At 42.7% G+C, this 19,660-nt stretch overlaps 1 protein-coding gene across 1 annotated transcript in view; it reads left to right on the top strand.

Annotated features, from left to right (window-relative positions):
* The first annotated feature begins 8,651 nt into the window (after positions 1-8,651).
* Positions 8,652-19,660, top strand: part of ALDH4A1 (aldehyde dehydrogenase 4 family member A1) — a 229,373-nt gene continuing 218,364 nt past the window's right edge. The window contains exon 1 of the mRNA XM_085609038.1: positions 8,652-8,805. Coding sequence (XP_085465164.1) covers positions 8,765-8,805 — 41 coding nt within the window. The 5' untranslated portion in view covers positions 8,652-8,764. The remainder of the gene's footprint in view (positions 8,806-19,660) is intronic.

Below are 19,660 nucleotides of genomic sequence, written 5' to 3'. Positions count from 1 at the left end.
GTGAACCCTCTAATTTAAACACATGTTCTAGGAATTTAATGGTGTTTTCAGTAGTAGCTCCATCACAAAACCAGTAAAACATCCACTTGGAAAAATAATCAATTAACAAGATTAAAAATTTGTTGTGCATGGGAAGTAATTTGTATGGCCCAGAAAAGTCCATACCTACTTTATCCCAAGGCCCGCTTGGGAAAGGTACAGGGTGTAAAGGAGTTTGTAAAGTCTTCCATTTTTTATCAGATAAAAGGCATTCTGGGCATGTTTCTATGGTGGATTTGACTTGAGCCTCAATGGAAGGCCACCAATAAAACTCCTTAATTCTCTTACAGGTTTTAGAAATACCAAGGTGACCTTGATGCGCTAATTGGATAATATTCTTGCGCAACTTTTCAGGGGGAACAAACAAATCATGACGCATGATGATTTTGCCCACAATAGAGAGCTTCTCAGCAACATGAGCAAATTTCTGCAAGTCACAAGATAGTGTTCTGGTTGCTGGCCAACCTTGAGTAATGAATTGTTTAACTTTTTGTAGGTTGTGATCTTTATCACATTCTACCTTCCAAGTATGTTCAGAAATAGAGGGAAACCCCACAACAGCATCTATAGTGGCGACCACACACTTCCGCGAAGTGAAAAAAATCTTGGTTGAAATGGGTCTTATCCACTTGTGGGATTCCCCGGGGAGTTCTGTTTTTCCTTCTAAGCAAGCCTTCAAGTTATTGTATTGGGCATCAGTTAGATATCAATCTGTTGTGTGCTCAAACAGTGCCTCCCTCACTGGCAGATTTCTGGTGCATAAATTAGATCCCTTTTTAGAGAATTATTGGGATGTTATCACCAAGAGTCTGGATAAAAAATTATACCACCAGTTCAGAGTTGGTTGTTTACCAGTAAGGTCCTTTTCTAAAAAATGGGTTGGTAGCTCGAATGAGTACTGCCCCTGGTGTAATGATCACAAGGAGAGTGAGGGTCACTTCTTCTTTGCTTGCCCTGCTTATCATGTACCAAGGAATAAATGGATCAGGCCCATCTTTCAACGGATGAACATTAGAGGAAGTACAGAGGCATTGTGGGCCCTAAGAACCAATACTTCTGAATTGGTTGTAATCGAGGTAGCAAAGTACCTAGGGTGGGCCTGGGCAATTAGAGCAAGATATTTTTAATTATTCTGGTTCTTTCCTTTTTTCTAAATATTGGGTTTTATTCCTTTCATACTGTGTCTTTATATACTGTTTAATCTTTTCTTAAAGCGTGCTTCTTGTCAAGCACTAATATGACGTTTTAAACAATTGTTTGTATGATTGATTGTTTAAGTGTAATATTTTTATGTACTTGTATTTTATGATTTAATAATCTAAATGAAGACGTATGAAACTGAAACTGACCACACACTCAGAAATGTTATTATCGTCTTCCTTCTGAACATTTTCTAAAGACATTCTGGAGAGACAATCTGCTCTAAAGTTTTTTCCTCCCGGTAAATGTTTTATTATAAAATGGTATTCTTGCAGGGTAGATAGTAAAAGTATGAGTCTAGCAGATGCTTTGTTGGGGCCAGAATTTGAAAGCATATAAACTAAGGGTTTGTGGTCAGTGAAAATATCAAATTTTCGCCCCCAAATGTAGGATCTAAACTTTTCAATAGCCCAGACACACGCGAGTGCTTCTCTTTCAATTGTGCTATAACGTGTTTCCGGAGGTAGTAATGTCCTAGAAGCAAATGCAATTGTATGTTCCTCATTTCGCACCCACTGACAAAGAACAGCTCCTAAGCCAGACAAACTGGCGTCAACATTTAGGAAACAACTACAATTATCTTGAAATGGACTGAGAGCTGGGGCACGTTCAATAATGACTTTTACCTTATTAAAAGTGTCTTGCAGATCATCACTCCATGAGAATTTTGTACCTTTCCTAAGCAATGCTCGAAGAGGTTCAACTATTTGAGCATAACCGTATACGAAGCGAGCATAGTACTCAGCCAAGCCAAGAAAAGAACGTAGAGCGTCTCTATCTTTTGGAGGTGACGCCTCATGTACTGCTTGTATTAGTGAAAGTTTAGGTTTGATGCCTTCTGGTGACAGTGTGTGACCCAAATAATCAAGAGTTTGAACACCAAATTTACACTTCTCGTGTCTGATAGTCATGCCAGAGGAGGACAAAATTTGTAAAACTTTGGTCAAGGTGGGATTATGGGCTTCACGACTGCTAGCGTGGACCAAAATGTCATCTTGATATGCCTGGACTTCTGAAATGTTTTTGAAAAGAGAATCCATGAGCTTTTGGAATACACTAGCAGCGGATGCAAGTCCAAATGGTAACCTGAGGTATTTAAATGCCCCAAAGGGAGTAATAAAAGTGGTGAATTCTAGAGAATCTACACTGAGAGGAATTTGGTGATATGCGGATCATAGGTCAATTAGGGAAAAGTACTTAGAATCCCCTATGCCAGCTAAAAGATCATGAATTTTTGGAAGGGGGTGACAATCAATAATGATGTTCTTATTTAATGAGCGCAAGTCAGCACAGAGCCTCACCTCGCCTGATTATTTTTTGCAAACGACGATGGGAGAAACCCATTGAGATGAATCACAAGGAACAATTATACGTTCAGAACAAAGATTGTCTAATACTTTCTTAAGATCATCTCTGGCGCTGAGGGGTAAGGGTCTAACTTTGTGTACAACTAGTTGGGCATTTGGTTTGAGTCTTATCTGATGTTCAAAACCCAACACGGTACCAATTTTGTTAGTAAGAACCAAAGGGAACTGCTTGATAATGTCATTAATATTAGTGGAAAGATCTGAAAGAGAATAGTTAATTGCTAATGCGTTAATACTATCAGTATCCTCTGCAATGTATCCTTCTGGTAAATCACCAAGAACAATAGGGTTGTCAGAACCTGGTTTGAGATAGATTCCCATTTTTGCAAGGTCTTGCCACCCCACAATGTCTCTACCCTTGATTGCAACATAGATCTTTGTAAAAACATAACGGCCCAAGCATTTTAAATTGGATTTGAAATATCCAAGCATATCAATTTCATTTTCCCCAAATGCCTTAGGGTTGATGTCTGTTGGAGTGAGTGGTATGGAATTATCCCAAGTGTTTACAAATGAGATCTCTGAAAGGATTGTGATAGGAGATCCCGAATCAGCCATGGCTCTAAATGGAAGATCTGCAATAAAAATATCACACCATGGACCTTTAGCAGTACCAACATCACAAATAGCATTGCATTCAATTGTCATAACCAGATTAGTAAGTTTTTCTGAAATAGTTTGTACATCTTCCATTATGTCTATGTTGTTAATTTTGATTGGTTTCCTTGCTCTGCATACTCCTTGAAAATGTCCAATTTTTTTTGCAAACAGTGCACTTCTTGCCTATTGCTGGACATAATGGAGAATTCCCAATATGTGACTTTGACCCACATCTGTAGCATATTAATTTTTTTCTTTGAAAGTTCCTTCCAGAATTGTAAGTTGAAATAGCAGAGACACTTGTTTCAGGTTGACTTGTAACAGAATTTATGGAATGTCCATCGAGAATGGCCTTAGATGAGACCATGGAACGTTGAAATGATTTAGCGATATCAATAGTTTCAGATAGTGTTGGATTTCTGCAACTTAACAATCTTTCTTGGATTTTGTGCGAGGAACAACTGAATACGAACTGGTCTCGTATTGCACAATCTGTATTTTCACCAAATTCACATGTGGAAGCCAGTATTCTCAATTCTGCAATGTATTCTTCCACTGTTTCTTCAATATTTTGCTTTCTTTTAAAGAAATTGTGTTGTTCTAATATAATATTAGGTTCCTCATCATATTGTTTTGATAAGCGAGCACGTGCCTCCTTATAAGTGTCCCAGTCATCGCCAGAACCTGTACGAGCGAAGTGAGGTAAATTATCAAAAACTTGTGGTGCTGCGAGGCCAATGCAACTATATAGGATGGCTGCTTTACGAACAGCTGGATATTTTGTAGCATCAATTGCTACTAGATAATTGTCAAAAATGTTGAACCATTGATGCCATTTAACACTAGGTTTACCAGGAGACTGAAGAAAAGGAGGAGGGGTAGTAATTTGTTGAGATTTCGCCATGTTGTCACAAGGTCTGAGATAAGCACAATTTTAATTAAATACCTTTTTAAGTCTTGAATAGTTTGCGAAGGCACGGCCTGAAAAATTACAGGAAGATAAGGTGCCCAAAATTAAGAGTCTGTATGTAAGGGCAATTTAGAAACACTTACAAGCAAGTTTTTTTTTTATCAATCTGTTTATTCAACATAAAGAAACTTGGTCATATTATACAGTTCCGTTTGGTTACCTCACAAGCAAGTTTAACTGTAAAATAATCAAGTGGCTAAATATATATTAAAAAAAAATATATATTGTTCTTTTTTTTATAGTCTTTCTGTAAGATTCAACATGTTAAAGTACGTAAAATATGGTTGCTGCAGTTGTAAATACCTTAAGTGTGGAGGATCGGTTGAATCTTGTTGCTGTGCTTTTGAATACTTGGAATATGACAAGCCGGTAGCGTTGAAAATTGCTTGGAAATGGTGTGCTGTATCTTTAAATTTTGGATTGTAGGGAAGACATCAACGTTGGAGATCGATGTGCGCGATCTCGTTTTGAGGAGAGATGGTACTTCCCCTGTAGTTGTGGAGAGGGCGTGAACGTTGGAGATCGACGTGCGCGATCTCGTTTTGAGGAGAGTTGGTACTTCCCCTGTAGTTGTGGAGAGGGCGTGAACGTTGGAGATCGACGTGCGCGATCCCGTTTTTGAGAGAGGCGGCACTTTTGTGCAGAAGACTAATGCTGAAATCGTAGGTCCATGATGTTATCAGTCAAAACGAGGACAAATGCGTCTTGTCTAGCTTTCATAAAGAAGAACACAAAGAAGCTAGAGTCCGACGCGTGTCTCTTGACCTTCTGCTGAACATCGATTTGGGAAGTAAATCCAAAGAAATTGGTGAAAATGGTAGGTGGGTGAAACATCAAATCGTCGTCAAGATGTTGGATAACAATCCAGGAAGCCAGTAAGAGATAAAGGATGATTTATTCCAGGAAGAAGTTCACCCACGACCACAACGTCCTGCTGCCACGGATTCCAGCACAAAACTAACAGTTGCTTGGAAAACCGGTAGGCAGTGAACGGCGCGGAGCGTGGACATATTTTAATCATCATCATCATTAAGCTTTATTGCGGTTAAATTTACCATAAAAGCACATTACAAAAGCAATTCTATGCAATATGTTAATCAATCAAAACAGCTCATGCATATATCACAATTGTATATCTAAGTTGTTAAGCATATCCTTTAAAACTATAAAATTTAAATAGTGTCTAGGGCCCTAAAATTAATAAAACAAAAATTATTATACTGATAAAATGCTATTTGTTCTCTCCTGATCCAATAGACTTAGTGCAGATGTGTAACAATGTTAGTTAACAAGTTCCTTCGAATTGACCACATTGAAAACAGATATTTGGCTACTGCAGACACAATCACTGCATTGGTGTCAGTTTTTAAAATCCTGAAAAAAACCAAATATTGCTTGACACCCAGATTTTTACACAACTGGATTATCCATTTCCTCCTGATGTTAACATATGCTGGACAGAAAAGAATAACGTGTACGGGGGTTTCTTCCTCAGTTCGACAACCTGGACAAGGACGTGCCGGACCCCCTGTTTACCTATCAATGTTGGAATAGAGGGGCAGGGTGCCATATCTGAATTGCAGGTAAAGCTTCTTCACCAAGGTGGGTTGTATAACATCAATATCCGGCTCAAAGCTATAAAAGGACTTAACATCCAAGAAGGTGTCAGTTAAGCTTGAAGTTTTTACTGAGCGGAAGAAATTCCTTAAATGAAAATCTTTTACAACATATGTCATGTTTTTTTTTTTTAATGGCTGGGCAAGAGACCTCAGGGTTTAACCAGAGATCCTCGAGCCCAATCAATGTGAGTGATTGTCTTATAAATGATAGCCAAGGGATCCTACCAGATCCTAGTGAGGCCATAACCACTTTAAGTTCCTCCTTATAGTTCACCAGCTCAGGAGTGCTCCACAGCCGCCTCCAATAAAGTTGGGGCCGAGCAGCAATGGCATCTGCGATTGGACGAATATTCAAGTCCAACCAGAGCGGGCCCAAGGGAGTACTTCTTGGCAAATCCAGTAGTTGCCTTATAAAATTATTTTCTGTTATGGATAGGTCACTTGCTGATAGTTGTCCCCAGAGTTCCGCACCATAGAGGGATGATGCCCTGGCTTGGACTCTAAACATTTTGAGGGGGGCACTTATTATTTTGTGGGTACAATTCTTCTGCACTTTTAGGATACCCCCAGCTGCCTGTGTTAATCTTAAATTGGCCTTGGCCAATTGAGGGCCCCAACCCATTTTATCATTCAAGGTTAAACCCAGGTAGTCAAAAATTGGGACCCTTTCGAGGGGTCTGCCTTCCATCATTGGATGGGGGCGATTGGTGGTACAAGCATTAAAGACCATATACTTGGTCTTGTTGATGTTGACCACCAGGTTCCTTTTATTACAGAATTTGACAAACTGATTCAACACCCGCTGCATACCCATTGGAGATTTTGAAAGCAACAGAGTGTCATCCGCAAACATTAATGCGGGAAATCTTTGGGCGGCCAGTTTGGGGGAGTCAATGTTGTTTATGGCAAGGAGATCTTCGATAAGCCCGTTGAGAAAGAGGGAGAACAGGGAAGGGGCAAGCACACAACCCTGTCTAACGCCCTTCTCAATCGGAAATGGTCCAGTTAACTGGCCTTGCTTGCCAAAACAATCCCTGGCAAAAGTGCCTTCGTGTAAGATCTTAAATTGTTGGCATAAATATGGCGGAACCCCCATTGATAATAAAATGGTCCATAACTGGTTCCGGTCCACCATGTCAAATGCGGACTTTAGGTCCACAAATGTAAGATATAGACTACCCCCTTTTAATCAATAACATGTTGACACACAAGATGATCGTACGCAAGAGCCTCGTTAAAGGCTCCATGCACTGCGATCATCTCGTGCATGTAACTATGACATCACTACATGCTGAGGTCCCTCGAAACATCTCTCTGAGATGAGATGCAATGTATGTATTATAGGTATTACCTTTTCCTTATATGTGACCAGCCATCACCCTCACCCAACCCTCTTTTAAATAATGAGTCTCTTGTTCCTTCTATTGAAAGAGAAACTATGGTTGACCATAAGCACAATAAACGTGACGGGTATACTTTGAAAATAAACATGAGAACATGCAGCTTGCATTATGTTACATAACATATTTTACATGGTTTTATGCGAATTGCTTTCAAACCCAGTAGTATTTCAGAGCATGAGGTGACATGCTGATATTTCTACTTTCCTGTAATGAACTGCAGCAGAGGACTAAGTTAACGGATTGTCATAAAAGTCTCCTTATCAGCTAATTACTGGGGGTTTATGGGAAAACAGATAAGAAAGAGAGCAGTAAAGCTGGTTATCGCTTCCATTGTTCAAACAGTAGTTAGAACTTGCTTTCACTCTGCTGGCCCTACTGCTGGCTTTGGCAACAGGCATACAGAAGAGTCAATTCAGCTGCTACAAATTATTACAGTAGAGCAGCAATGCCAGGGCCGCTTTAATTATGTGGCAGCGAGGGCCAAACCATGCGGCAGTGTTGACTAAACTATGCAAAAGGAAAAGGCAAATTATATGGTGTAATGGTGCACATTTTATTGCAGTAGTGCGTCACTGTTTTGTAATTTTTGCCCGTTAACACTGTCTTATCAAAGTCAATTAGTATCAGTTTGACACCTAAAAACAAGGGCTAGCAATTGAAAAGTGACCTGCACTGCAGAAAAGGGCTTGCCATTGTGGGGAAATACGTGCCAGTGTTTTTTTGTAACTTTCGAACCATTCAAGCTAGAAGCAAAACATTTTTGTTAAAATCTGAAATTTATACAGAAGATGATTGATTATGTGGCAAATACAGCAAATATATAATTATGTGTAAAACACCAAGGATTCGAATAAGGACAGTAGTCCTGATTACAGGCCAAAAATACACTATTACGCCATATTAGATGCACGTAAAATATCCTTATTAGATGTAAATATTTATGTAGCTACAGCTGACTCCTGTCTATTAAAAGTGATATAGGAAAATGTGAGAACTTAGAAAAATATGCGCCACAGCAAATAGAATAAGCAAACAGCAAAATAAGCTAACGTAATCATAACAACCTAGCACAGCATACACATAATGCCACATAAAGTAACACCCACTAAAGAATACATTCACTTGTACAGAGGCAATAATGGACCTATGTTTACAACCTAAAGAAGGCAAGCACTCTTATGCCTCTGTCTGCCTGGGTGTACAACAACTGCCACCAGGGCCCCGAACCACTGCTCTGCGCTATGCTCTTCCCTGTCACCCTACAGTGTGTCAAACTGCCACCAGCTGCATGTCCCCACGCAGTTTTGCGCTGTCACCCTGAGACGAACAAGTGTCTCCAGGTGCACGTGACCCGGGCACAGCCATGTGCTCCAAGCTTACAAGTGAAAGCAAACGGGAGGTGGGTAGGAGGCTGGCCAATCAGGGGAAGATGTCGAGGGTAACCAATCAGGCAGCGTGTTACAGCTACGCAGGGAGGTGTCAGTGCAAGCGGAGGCTCGTGCCCTGGTGTGAGCTGTTGCTGCCAGTCTCACCCTTTGGGGTACCTGTGTATGCCCACCCCACGCCATGTTACAGCTCAGGAGGTTCCTGCTGCGTTCCTGCACAGGGTAAGGATGACACTGCGACTCGTTGAGGGAAGATACAAAATTGTCTTTATCTATTAAATCGCATTGGAGTGAGGATTAGTTTAAAAGGCGAAAGTAAAACAGCAAAAAATAATATTGTGCCTTTGTCTGTGTACAATCGGGAGCGTCCGTCTTTAAAAGGAAAGGTCTGCATATATGTGTGAACACCGCAGGCTGCTCGCTGTGCCCCTCGAGTCCTAATGGTGCGTTCCTCTGCATGGGAATGACCTGACCCTTCAGTGAGCTCTGCATACCGCGCCTCACTCGGGCACCAGGAGGCGTGTGTGCGCGAGTTGATCACACTCTTCTGTTGTCAGACTGATATACTAGGCACTTTTTTTAAAGCACACTGGAGGCTGCTCTGCGAGAACCAGCAGCGCTTTGCATGTAGTGATTTGTACCCCCCACCCCCCCCACACCTTGAGTATGGGTTCACAGACGTTCAAGGGAGTAAAGAGCTTTTGAATTAGAAGCCAGGGCTCGATAGCATCGGGTTGCAGATCTGTTTAAAATATGGTCATGGGAAGCAAGCGACTAATTAGGAGCTCTCCAGTTGACTTGTGTCAGGGTTGAAAATACTGCCTCGTTTCAGGGATGAGTGACAGCCCACGTTGCTTTTCTCTTTGCATTCTGGGGCTCGCCATTGCATATTTACTCATTTGAGATACAAATTACCTAGAGATTGAAGTGTCGAAGAGGACAGAAGAACTGTGACCAATGAGCTTAGGATGGGACAAAGACGGCTTTTGGGAGCTAAAAGATACACAACTTTATAAGACAAGCATTGGCAAAGCCAATACGTTTTGCCTACGCGAGAGCTATTGGCTTTGCCAATGTTTTTTTAGCCTTGTTGTACAACATCGTGGATTGGAGTAGAGTACAGTGGCATGGCGTAGACTGGAGTGGCTTGTAGTGGCGTAGAGCAAAGAGGTGCAGAGTGGAGTGGCAAAGAGTGGAGTGGACTTTAGTAGAGTGGTGTAGAATGTAGTGTTGTAGAGTGGATTGGCATAGAGTAGAGTTGAATGGAATGGATAGACGAATGGCGTAGAGCGGTGTGGAGTGGCATGACGTAAAGCAGTGTGGAGTGGCGTAGAGTGACATTGTGTGGAGTGGTATGGCGTAGAGCAAAGAGGTGCAGAGTGGAGTGGCAAAGAATGGAGTGGACTTTAGTAGAGTGGTGTAGAATGTAGTGTTGTAGAGTGGATTGGCATAGAGTAGAGTTGAATGGAATGGATAGACGAATGGCGTAGAGCGGTGTGGAGTGGCATGACGTAAAGCAGTGTGGAGTGGCATAGAGTGACATTGTGTGGAGTGGTATGGCGTAGAGTGGCGTGAAGTGGCATAGAATAGACTGGCATAGAGCACAGTGGCATGGAGTGCAGTGGCATAGAGTGCAGTGGTGTAGAGTAGAGTGCAGTGGCAAAGAGTAGAGGGGTGCAAAGCAGTGGCGTTGAGTGGTGTAGAGTAGAGTGCAGTGGTGTAGATTAGCATGGCTTAAAGTGGAGCGGTATTGAGTAGATTGATACAGAGTAGAGTGCAGTGGCGTAGAGTAGAGTGTTGTAGGGTCGAGTGCAGTGAAGAGTAGTGTAGAGTAGAGTGCTTTGGCGTAGAGTAGTGTACAGTTCTGTGGCATGGAGTGTTTTTGAGTGAAGTGGCCTAGAGTACATTGGTGTGACATAAAGTGAAGTGGCCTAGAGTAGAGTGACGCAAAGTAGAATAGAGTGAGTGGCATAGAGTAGAGTGGTACAGAGTAGAGTGTCCTAAAGTGCAGTGACATAGAGTGGTGCGGTGGCATAGAGTAGTGTTGGGTGCAGTGGTGTAGAGTAGAGAGGTACAGAGAAGAGCTGAGTGGCATAGAGTACAATGTCATAGAGTACAAGGTAGGGAGGCCAGAGGGAAAAGAAGCAACATGGGAGGGGGACAGGTGGGAGGGACTAGAAGCTACATGGACTGCGATATGAGAGATAGACTGAAAACACAAGCACTCACATGAAGTGCTTGAACACAAGGAAAAAAGTAGCTCCAAAACAGAAGCAGTGGATGCACAGAAGTACATGGTCCATGCTTCAGGGAAGGGCCAAACAAGAAGAGGACATGACACCCACATGCTGTGACAAACGAGAACGAAGGCAATGAGAGTGATGGTGAAGCTAAGAAATAGTAAGCCATGGTCAGGCTGTAAGCCATGGTCAGGCTGTAAGACCACTGCATGTAAACAACATGTCTCGCAGAGACAGCGCACGTACTATCTAGGCCAAACCTAAAACAAGCATTTGCAATGCAATAGCTCTCGCATTAGTTAAATGTCGAGCTATTGCTTTTCAAATGTAAAACAAATACTGCGACCGCCTGCCTTTGTTTTTTTATTTATTGACTTTTGTAGCAATGGCAGCACACCACTCTTTAGCTTTAGATGTTTAAAGCTAAAAAGTGGCGTGCCACCATTGCTACAAAAATCAGTAGATAGAAAAAAGAAGTTGTGCGGCCGCCTTTTTTCCTGTTTGTTTATAATTGTAGCAATCACAGAGTGCCTCACTTTAGCTTTAGGTGTTTAAAGCTAAAGCGTGGCATGCCACAAGAGTCAATGCAGTTTCGTGCAGTGGGCTGGGGCATGCCGCAGGAAGGAAGGCAGCAATGACACGTGGGGGTGCGAGCGAGGAGGCAAGAAGATGCCCAGAGATGGCCAACCAAGCACACAAAAGCAGGACAGATGGACAGTATTGACCAACCAGAGAAAAGGAATTTAGAAAGGCAGGCCAACTAACCAACCAGAAGCCCTGGGTGTGTTGAATGCCCATACCCTGAATACAGCATGTCCTGAAGATAAATCATCTTTAGATTTACGTCTCACACGTGGGGTGAGGTAACTTCACATATTAGCTCGGAATCTGGGAGCATGATGTTGAGTAGAGGCCACATCAGACTGGGGGCACAATGGTCTTTTTAACGGCTTGCGACATTGCGACAACTAAAAATAAATTAAAACAAAAGAAATAAATCATAGAGCTAGATAATAACTTGGAGTTCTCAGTTAACCAGTGTCGTTGAATGCTGCTAATTCATTGTGCATTAATGCGGTAAAGCAGTCCTTGAATTGCACCTGAGACTCTGGTACTCAGTTATGACCATATTGCCTACTACTTCTGCTCACCCGTGTTTGGGTGCATATGTGCTGCGCCTTGAGTTTGGGTCATACTCTCAACTAAAACATTAGCTGTCTCTCCAAGGAACTTCTGTTTATACTTGTGTAATGTTAATCACAGATTCCTGATGGGTGGGTGGTCAGCCCCATAGAAGTGAATCAAATTAAGCATGCAAAGTAAACCCTGGCTTTAAGTTGGATGAAAAATGTGTGTGTGTGTGGGGGGCGCTCTGAAAAGGGGTGTGACTTATGTAATTAAGGGCGTGGCTTAACACATAAACTAATTTTCTGTAATTCGTTTAGTGTACCATCTAACCAGTATTTTGGTGCCGGTCTGAGCTTTCTGCTGTTGTATTCAACTATATAACACAACAACTGACATACACCTTAAACCAGTCAAGGCTTTTGGCTTTGTAAGTGATGGTTAGGTGTTTAACATAAATGAGTTGCAACAATGATTTTGTTATAAATAATTAATATTGAAATTGTTTAAAATCTGCCATTATAAGACTATGACTTAAACATTACTGAGGCACGTGGAAGGAGTGATCCTCTTTAGAGTGACTCAATTACTCCTGTTATGTTTAATTCTGAAATTATAAGACTGTGAATGAAACATTACTGAGGCCCGTCTTTACAGTGTCTCAATTATTCCTGTTATGTTCATTCTATAGCTATGTAGCTATGTATGCATGTTTTCTCTCCACCATCTACAAATCTTACAACTCATCTCCTTCCTCTTCAGCACCCTCTTTTATCTCTGTCCTCTATTCACTTCCTATCATCTCTACTTCACCTCCCCCATGCACACTAAGCATCCACTCACTTGTAAGCACCCCATTTTCTTTAACTTTGCCCAGTTAATATTTTGGCAGCTGTACCTACCTCACACACATTTTAACAGAATCGCAATTGCAACTGAAATACGTGACCATTGCTCTGTGCACTCTGCAGAGAGGCCAACAATTGGATGACCGTGTATTCCGAGCACCTTTTTGACCCAACGACAAGCACTGTGAGAAACTCGCACTACCTTCAACCTCAACTCTAGATCTCTTAATGATGGCCGGTATAAACACCTGGAGGCGACTCAGTTCAAAATATGGATTATGCAAGAGTAATAGCGACGTGGAAAAAAATTCAAAAAACACCCTGAAAAAAGCTTAAAATGCAATATTACGTTAAATATAAACAAGAACTAAATCGCTGCCATTAACGACCTTAACCTTTTTCACATTCATTATTCAGAAATCAACGAGTGTGTTTTACCAGTAAAGTTAAGGACAATGATGCAGGATGTGATAGGGACGCATTTCAATGTCTGTTTTCTATTACTACTGGGTCTGAGACCCGGAGGGACCTGGCCCAACTAAAGCCTTGAGGTTAACAGGGTCCAACTTTACACCTTTCATATAATCAAATGCTTGCTAGAGGAGATACAGAAATCAGTATAAAAAACATGATTTAGAGATGGCATTGCCTTGTCTGATGAGTGGGGTAGGTGTGACGCGGATGCTCTGTACACGAAGAATTGCAGAGCACATGTCCACCAAGTGTGAGCGTACGGAAAACCAGTTCTAATTGCACAATCCGACACAAACAGTTCACAGCTGTAGTCATCAAGTTAGGCTCCAATATCTCAGAAGTAAATTTCTCGGCTTTTGTCCCCAAGAGTAATGCACCCGATTTAAGGACACCCCACATGAGGAAGCAGCATTCTGGAGAAGGATACTTGAGACCCTTACCCTTCAGTGTTGTTGCTGCTCTGCAGTTCATCTTCTCAGGTACATTGCTGGCAGGGTTCAGGAAGGATGGCAGATGAAGGACCGGCAGCACATTCTGCATGCGTAGAGTGCAGGGGTTCTAGGTCCATTCACAATCTAATAGTGCTGCCCATGTATTGCAAAAGGGTTCCACCCCCTTGCTTGGGAGATGGAATCCTCACCAATCTGAATGAGCTAGTGATCGGTACACATGGCCAAAACAACCAGTCATGCCTCGGCTAGCATCAGTGGACAGTAAGCGAAGGAGAGAGATACGGGTAGAGGGAACAAAAAGGATCATCAGGGAGGTGATGACGTGACCAGGAGTCTGGTATCGGACTGGACACTCCATGGTTTTGCTTTCTAAATAAAAGTGCCTGTGAAGCAAGAGCAGAAATAGGGATGGTGGCGCTAGGATGGGACAGTGAGGCCATCAAAACACATTTGGAGGAAGGTAGATCTCACCTGGGATGTTTGAATATCCCAGGTATCTATTCTGTAGTCTTGACAGGCTGTAACGTCAGTACAGCAAGATAAATTATTCGGCGATTGAGAGAGAAAACCTGTGATTTAAGTGGTTGCTGGAGTATTTTTGGTATGTGATGGAAAAGTATTTTTATCAAATGTACCAACCACAACCATTTGGTGAGTTAACAGAAAGCATTTGCTTGAAATAAACTGCACATATGCAAGATTAGCCTGAAGAAAGATTCTACATTTTGTTATTGGTGGCTCGGTGGATCTACAATCCATTAAACATGTCCAAAAAGCATTTATTTAAAAGAGACATTGTGTCCATGAGAAATATTTTTCAGTCATCTTGGGTATAATTTGTGTCAGTTGAGATCTTTCATCAAAGGCATCTTGGTATGGCTCTGATCAAAAGAAGGCTACAAAAATAATTCTGGTGGTTGTATCTGGATGGCGATGCAGAGAGTTATTTGGATGTACAGTGGATGATATGCATTTAAAGAAAAGGAACCTCCTTATGTGATGTAGATCTTTTCAAGAGAGAACTCAATATAGGTTTATGGTACATTTTGTAGGCCTTTTTATTATATTGACTACTAGGCAGCGATATCTAATCACCTTGATGTATTACTATGCAGGAGGTCAAGATACGCTTTCCATTTCCACAGTATTATTCTTTTTAGGTCGAGGACTACCGGTCTGCCGAAGGCAGAACCGGAAGTCCGGAGATCTGATGTTTCTGAGAGTGGCTATTTAGCCCGCCTCTCTTTTTGCCTCTCCTCCATTGGCTGGCTTCCCAAACGGAGGCCAGCCATTGGAGGAGAGAGCCGTCCCTCCAAATAAGCTCCGTCTTTTTCAGATTCGGGGGCGTGTTCCGTGCTGTTCTTTCCACTTTTTAGCCACGCCCTTTTTAGAACAGCAGGAACACGCCCCCGAATCCGAAAAAGTTTAGAAGCTTCTATCCGCCATTTGTTTGCTATCGTCTGGCCGCGAGGATCTTCTTGCTGTTGTGCGTCGAGGACCCGCACTCCGCACCGAGGCAGACAAAGAGGCCTGGGCTTGCGACATGCCAGCTGTTACTTCAACACATGTGAACAAAAAACACAACGCCTTAGGTTGGTGCAAGATGCAAAAACGTTAAGCTCATTTGAAGGCCAGGAAGGAAGGTACGGAGGAAGCAGAGGGGGCGGCAAGCGTTCCAAAAGGCACCTCTCGTGGGAGACAAAAAATGCTTATAAAAACACGTGGGTCTTGGGGAGTCAGGGCACAGGAAGGAAGCTTTTATTAACAACACATCTTCTCTGTGCGAAGCTTCAACCCGTGCGTTTCGTTCTCTCTTCTCTAACAGTTCACCTTTTAGGTGTCTGCCCAGGACTGAGCAACGTTTATCTATTTTTAAAGATTCACACGGGGGGGGGGGAATAAGCAGAAAGATTAACAGCAGCACCCAGTCTGAAAGGAGGGCGTGCCACCAATTTCACATTTTCGCGAGCTCCCTGGCCCAGTTTAAGATATTGATTCCTTAGGGAGTCACAGCACTAAGTTGCGGTGTGAGCTTCTTTTCAAGGGTTGTATTTTGTATTGCAGACAGGAAATCCAATTCACTGCAGCCCTGCAAACCCATGTCCTAACTCTAAAGATGGAGGCTGCGCATGGCAAAACACGAATGAACCAAAGGCGTGGCAACCATGACTTGGTCTCTATTCCAAGAAAGAAAGAAAAATGTGCCTATGCATCTTGTTTGATAGTAAAAGACCTCCCTCGTTGAGGTGCAAAAGCCCTCTCTCGCCCCTGGGCACCAGGGCCACGACACCTGCTGGTTTCTTACAATAACTGATGCGCCGAGATATACAAAAGGCCAGAGGTCAAAACAATATGGTGCACAGATGTCCACGTGTCAAGCCAGCAGCGGGCGAGGGCGACCACAGCCCTAGTTTAGTTTGTATTTGCATTAGCCAACTGGCTTTTGTACATCCATAATGTACAACATACACACATTTTGGAAACTGTTAAATGATTAGAAGAAAAAGTTAAAAAAAAATAACAAGAGAGGGCTGCAGAAGAAAAAAGAAATGGCATATGAATAAAAAGAAAAATTCCATTTGCAGCTGACTCCGCTGTCTTTGCAGATCTAAAGATGAGGTATTTTGGTCAGATCCTCAGTTAGGAGTTCAAAAGATTCCGCAGTTTCAGACCAAGCATCCCAGATAAATAAATGGTCACTGTGTTTCTGTCAGTTGAAAAGGGCATTGTCACTCACTAACTCACTCTTTCACTACCTCACTGTCTATCTACTTCACTCTCTCTCACTACATAACTCTATACATCACTACTCCCCTCTATCTATATCACTACCTCACTATCTCACTACTTCTCTCTCTAAAAAGATCACTACCTCACCCTCTCACTACCTCACTCTCTATATCACAACTTCACTCTCTCTCTAACTCACTACATCACTCACTTTCTATCTCTCTACCTCACTCTTTCTATCTCACTAACTCACTTTCACTGTCTCTTTCACTACCTCTCTCTATCTCACTACATTACAACACCACTCTTACATCTCACTACCTCACAACATCCCTCTCCCTCACTACATCACTGTTTCACTACCTCACTCTTTCTCACTACATAACTCTCTCTACCTCACTACTCCACTCTATCTCACTACCTCACTATCTCACAACTTCTCTCTCAAAACATCACTACCTCACTCTCTAGCTCACAACCTCACAACTTCACTCTCTCTCACTCACTACCTCAATCACTCTATCTCACTACCTCACTCTTTCTATCTCACTAACTCACTTTCACTCTCTCTTTCATTACCTCTCTCTCTATCTCACTACATCACTCTATGCTTATATATCACTACCTCACAACATCCCTCTCCCTCACTACCTCACTCTTTCACTACCTCACTCTTTCACTACCTCACTACCTCACTCTCTCTATCTCACTACCTCACTCTCTATCTACCTCACTCTCTATCTCACTACCTCACTCTCTATCTACCTCACTCTCTCTCACTACCTCACTCTATTTCAATACCTCACTCTCTCTCTCTATCTCACTACCTCACTCTCTCTCTGCTAATGCAATAGGTATCACATATGCAAAAAAAAGCTAATGCCAATAGAAATGACAATGCCATTTATTTAGGGATACAAAAATGATAAAAAAATAATGAGCAATACCAATTGCTCTACCTATAATATTGCCGAGACCATTGCATTGCAAATGCTTGTTTTTAGGTGTTTACATGGAAAGTTTCCTTAGTCACAACGTGTGAAGGTGGCATCTGTGGAAGTAGCGGTGTTTTGCAATGACTTATGTATAGCACAGGCAATCAGTGTTACCACCCGATCCCAAGGGCCTCATTAAAGTATTTCAGTCTTCCTCTTAAGGACTGTGTGTATTGGGGTATGTCTAGTCCAGCCCGATTGTTGGGAGGCTTTTTGAGCTGTTTTGATGGCCAGCCACACTACACGTATTCCCTGATAATGACTTTTTGGTGGAGTGGTGCACCGCAGCACCACTGCTCCTCCGAAGGTCGCCACCGCCCGCCAGATTACTTTTTTTGTAGTAGTCTGGCCGGTGGCGTGGTTTTCCCATGGTGGTGCCTCTTTTAAAGGCTGCAGTACCTTTCATAAAGGCACTTCAGTGGGAACTTGAAAGTCCATGCCGTGCAGGAACCTCTGTGCATGCACACAGGGGGCACATGTTATGTCCCCTGTGTGCATCCATATGCGGTTGAGGCACAGGGTGGCCCTGTAGGGCCCCCTTTGTTTCGTCTCCTCCAAGGTTTACATGGAGAAGGAACCGCCATGCAAACCCTGGAGGAGAGGAAACTCGTAATATGCTTGGAAGACCACGGAGGTCCTGCCAAGCATATTGTGGTGTCTGACCGCCGCTCCAACGCCAGGGAATGGTGGTTCCCCGGCAGAGCTGGCGGTCCGAACGGCGTACTCCTAATGGGGCGGTCGGACTGCAGTGCAGCAGTGGCTGGTTCCTCCACTGCCGTGCCATCATGAGTCTGGCGGTCCTCGGTCCACGTAATCAGGCCCTTAGTTGCACAACGACTCATGCACTGTTTGAGCTGTTGAGAGGTGGAAAAACTGTTTTTAGTTTGGTGCTAGGTTGGTTAAAGATGTTGAATGCTTGGAACTGTTTTGCTCCAATGCAAAGAGAGCTAAGGTTATGGGTAGATTAGATGAGAAATAGGAAGCGTTTAAGATTTATATGTGAGAGATGCCGTGTTCGATTCCGGTGGGAAAGTATTTTGTGTAAAGAAGCCAGGTCTGGTTTGTACATTCATGTCTTTTATTTGTACTTCCTTAGCTTAGTATTTTTATTGGAGTATTTTTAAAGTGTTCACCTAGCTACTTATTGTAGAGGAGCTCTATGCAGGGCGCATACCCGACACTTGTTGTACACATGAAGTTATGTTTACAATAATTGTTTCTTACTATAAATTAAAAACACAGAAGTGTTAATATTTCAGAAGGAAAACGCGAAGGGCAGCGTGAAAGTTGTGAAGAGGTAAGATGTGATTTTTTTCCCCTTAAATTACATCAATGAGGGGGGAAAGACCGAAGTGCAAAGGGTGGCTATTTCAGATTCTTTGTCCATAAGGCGAAAAAGCCTGTTGACATGTACATTCTTTGTAAGTCTTTTGTAAGTCTAACCTGGCAACCTAATTGATGTGCATTCTCTGACCTGCTTTTATAGGGCAAGTGTTTAGGTTTTCTCAGACGAATAGTTTTGTAGCTTATGCAACAAACTTTAATATGGATTCTTGCATGGTGAGGGAGCCAGAGTACGTTTAGTAATGTCGTGAAAATGGGCTCACTCTTTCCTTGGTGGATAATTTGGCATGTGTCCAAGTTCTCTGCTGAGGAGTGTGTCGCCGGTTGGTGGGGTAGGTGACAGAAGGGATTTTTCTGATGCTGGCCTGAGTGAATGGAGTGAGAATGACTATTTGTGAGGATGATCAGGCCACCGATGGTGTGTTTGACATTGCCCTGCTCTCAGAGAAGTCTGTTCCTGGTGTGGGAACGTCACATTTCAAGGTTTGGTCCAGCTGTAGATTGGTGTTAGTGTGGAATCCCTGGCCTCGGATTCAGAGCTGATCTCAGGAGCAGGATGCTTGGGTTAAGGCAGAACAGACCTCCGTCAGATCCGTTATAAGACTGTTGCTTTTGGTCCTGGACTCTCAAACAGGCGTGAATTGCTCTCAGGATGAGACTCTCACTCCTGCAAGGCCTGTGGAGTAGACTCCTTCTTATGGGAAACCCTCACCCCACAGACCTGTCTAGGGAGCAGGGCTGTGGGACATTCAGACCACTATGAAAGGCATTTTGCTCTATATGTAGGTCCATCGCTCCCAACTCTGGTCTACTCCTTTTTCTGAAATGACCTCTAAAAATGTGATTAGTGTGACCGTGTATACTGCGGC

This window comes from Triturus cristatus, chromosome 1_2 (assembly GCF_964204655.1).
Source record: "Triturus cristatus chromosome 1_2, aTriCri1.1, whole genome shotgun sequence".
NCBI classification, from domain to species: Eukaryota; Metazoa; Chordata; class Amphibia; order Caudata; family Salamandridae; genus Triturus; species Triturus cristatus.
This window is presented reverse-complemented; position numbering and strand designations above follow the sequence as displayed.